Source organism: Hyalella azteca, unplaced genomic scaffold (assembly GCF_000764305.2).
Source record: "Hyalella azteca isolate HAZT.00-mixed unplaced genomic scaffold, Hazt_2.0.2 contig12157, whole genome shotgun sequence".
Taxonomy (NCBI): domain Eukaryota; kingdom Metazoa; phylum Arthropoda; class Malacostraca; order Amphipoda; family Hyalellidae; genus Hyalella; species Hyalella azteca.
In genome coordinates this window covers 228089-231406 of record NW_025942121.1, presented here as the reverse complement: position 1 = coordinate 231406, position 3318 = coordinate 228089, and the positions used below count along the sequence as shown (strand labels likewise).

General features: G+C 46.6%; 1 protein-coding gene across 1 annotated transcript; it reads right to left on the bottom strand.

Annotated features, from left to right (window-relative positions):
- Positions 1-1730: 1730 nt before the first annotated feature.
- On the bottom strand, positions 1731-3062 carry LOC108672663 (alpha-1A adrenergic receptor-like). The gene has a single exon (XM_047883159.1). It carries the CDS (start codon positions 3060-3062, stop codon positions 1731-1733), a length of 1332 nt encoding a protein of 443 aa, XP_047739115.1.
- Between the last annotated feature and the right edge of the window lie 256 nt (positions 3063-3318).

Here is a 3318-nt window from a genome sequence, read left to right as displayed (position 1 = left end):
CCATGTGAAAGTCATGCCATGTGAGGGCCATGCCATGTGAAAGTCATGCCATGTGAGGGCCATGCCATGTGAAAGTCATGCCATGTGAGGGCCATGCCATGTGAAAGTCATGCCATGTGAGGGCCATGCCATGTGAGAGCCTTGCCATGTGAGGGCCATGCCATTTGAAGGCCATGCTATGTGAGAGCCATGCCATGTGAGAGCCATGCCATATGAGGGCCATGCTATGTAAGGGCCATGCCATGTGAGGGCCATGCCATATGAGGGCCATGCCATGTGAGAGCCATGCCGTGTTTGAGCCATGCCATGTGAGGGGCATGCCTTGTGAAGGCCATGTGTGAGGGTCGTGTCATGAGAGGGCAAGGCCACGTCAGGGCCAAAACATTTGAATGGAATATAATTTGAGGTCAAAAGCTTTTGAGGCCAAGAAGATGTAAGGGGAATCAAGTTAGAGGCCAAAAGCATGTGAGGTGAATAGAGTTTGAGGCCAGTAACATGTGGGTGCTTAGCATGTGAGGTCACGAGCATTTGAGGCCAAGAAAGTTGGCCTCACATATGTTTTTCAAGCATAGCAGTTATGGCAAAAGCTTTTGTGAACATGTCGCCCTAGCTCAGGGGTTCCCAAGGTTATCTACCAAGTTAAGTTGTTATCCAGCCTCAAAAAGCAGCTTGTTACAAATGTGTTCCAAAGATAAATTAAAGCTCACACTGTCCAAGCATGGATGAATAATATTTCCCCCCAAAAGGTGGTTTACCCACCGTTTGAACACCATCGAACCAACAGATACCCGCTGGAGCATCCGTTCTGGGTTCACACAATGAAAATTGGTTCGCACTATGAAAACTGGTTCACAAGCTGGAATTGGGTTCACACACTGGAAGTTGGTTCACTCGCCGAAAGTTGGTTCACAAGCTGGAAGTTGGTTCACACAGGGAAAGTAAGTTCATACACTGAAAATATACTTACACACTGGAAGCTGGTTAACACACCGGAAGCTGGTTCACACGAGGGAAGTGGGTTTACGCATTGGAAGTATATTAACACACTGGAAGTTGGTTCACACCCTGGAAGTTGGTTCACACACTGGAAGTGGGTTCACACACTGGAAGTGGGTTCACACACTGGAAGATGGTTCATACACTGGAAGTGGGTTCACACACTGGTAGTGGGTTCACACACTGGAAGTGGGTTCGCGCGCTGGAAGTGGGTTCACACACTGGAAGTGGGTTCACACCCCAGAAGATGGTTCACACACTGGAGTTGGGTTCACACCCCAGAAGATGGTTCACACACTGGAGGTGGGTTCACACACTCGTGTGAACCGTCGCCAGAAGTTCCCATGGATCTAATACAGCCCTTTGTTAATCCAACAATAACAGTGAATATTTATGACAGAATTACGATGGACTTCCGATAGTTTTGAATCCAATTATGTTTAGGAAGCGGTTAATTATCTTCGGTCACTTTCGGATTTTGAGCTGCATGCCAAACAGGCTGTTTTTAGTATAATGTAATTGTTCTAATATGGCGTACGATCTCGCCCTGATTTTTCCACAAATTTTTAAATGCATCTAATACGGTGCGCAAAGTATGATTTAGGATTCAAGCTTTTAAGCATTATAAAAGTTCCTTGTGATGAAAAACACATGGTGGTTTTGCAAAAAGTATAAATTGTCATGCAAATAAAGAAGCAATAGAAACAACAAAGGACAATGTTTAGTATTTGGATCTACTCACCCAGCGGCAACGTGAAGAAGAAGGGGAACCAACATAGGAGGAAGACTCCCACGACGATGCCAAGCGTCTTGGCTGCTTTCTGCTGTCGATGAAACTTAGCCATCCTGCCTGTGTGTACAGCAACTGTGGCACCCATGCGAGTATCTGTAGAACTGATGCTTGAACATCTACTGGTAGTGGCACTGTGCCAACTGGTGAAACTATGCAACGTGTTCCTACTATGCCACCTGGAGCCTATCTGTAGGTAGTTACTCATCCGAGCCTTCTTTTGCCAGTGGTTATTTGCTTGTAATCCTCGGGTGTGAACTTCTAGCTGTGAGGATGTGCGCTCTGGTCTTTGTCCGGCCCTAAAATTCACTGCATCTGAAGAGGGACTGATGCAGTTATCACTACTTCTTCTAATAGCATCTAAATGAGACCCTGCGACTGCGAGATTGTGGGTGCTGCTGGGTAGAGATCCACATCTGTTCACCCTAAGGTTCATCTTGGTGGAGTCCTGCCGTTGTGGCCCACCTTTGTGAATGCGTAGAGTAACCGAAGCGCCTGTGGTCTTTGTTCCACTTTCCAAAAATCTGCTTTGGCGACATGCAGTTCGGAATATCCGCCAGTAAAGTAAAACAATACAGAAACCTGGCAAGTAAAATGATACTACAACTGAGAATATCACGTAGGCTGTTTGTGTGTTTAGGGTGCAGACGTAAGGGTCCGATGAAGGAGGAGTTTGCCACCCAAACATGGGAACAATCGACACGGCTACACTGAGAGCCCAAACGCCTGCCATGAGAACTCCAACTCTCCGCTTGGTGACGATGGCGTTATACCCCAACGGTCTGGTAACACCAACGTATCTGTCGATGGATATCACGCATAATGACCATATTGAAGCAGTGCAGCAAAGAACGTCGACAGCTGCCCAGACATCGCAGAAAATCGCTCCGAACATCCAAGACCCAGAGACCTCCAAGACGATGCTGAAAGGTAGAACCGCGATCCCTAGTAGTAGGTCGGCAACCGCCAGATTGACGATCAGGTAGTGGGTCGACGAACGCAAACTTCGCGACATGAAGACAGCAAGTAAGACCAAGGTGTTTCCTGCAATCGTGAGAAGAGCCATGCAGGATAAGACCAAACCTTTTGCCACTGACAATGTCAATTGCAGGTGAGAAGATCGGCAACCTAAGAAGGAACAGCACGAGGCTCCTACTGAGCAGTTGTAGGAATCTTGCCAGGTTGAGTACGGCTCCTGGTAATACATTTCTTCTATCAGAGCGTTGTTGCGTGTAGTAAAGTCAGCAAATATTAGACTGTAATTCAGTCCTGCCATGTCTACCGTGAAGTTTCCTTCAGTGGTACGCTTCACGTCTGTCTAACCAGGCTATTCAACATTACACCCATTTATTCAGTGTATAACTAATCCTATGTTCAAGTCTTGTTTCCATGTAATCTCTAACGACTATCATTAGATTTTTCTTCAGCTTGATGCTATAGCCACGACCATCAAATATTTTGCTAGCTGTAAGCTGGATTCATTTCTCCAACTGCACACATCGACGACTTGCATCCATACTTCCAGCCAAGCA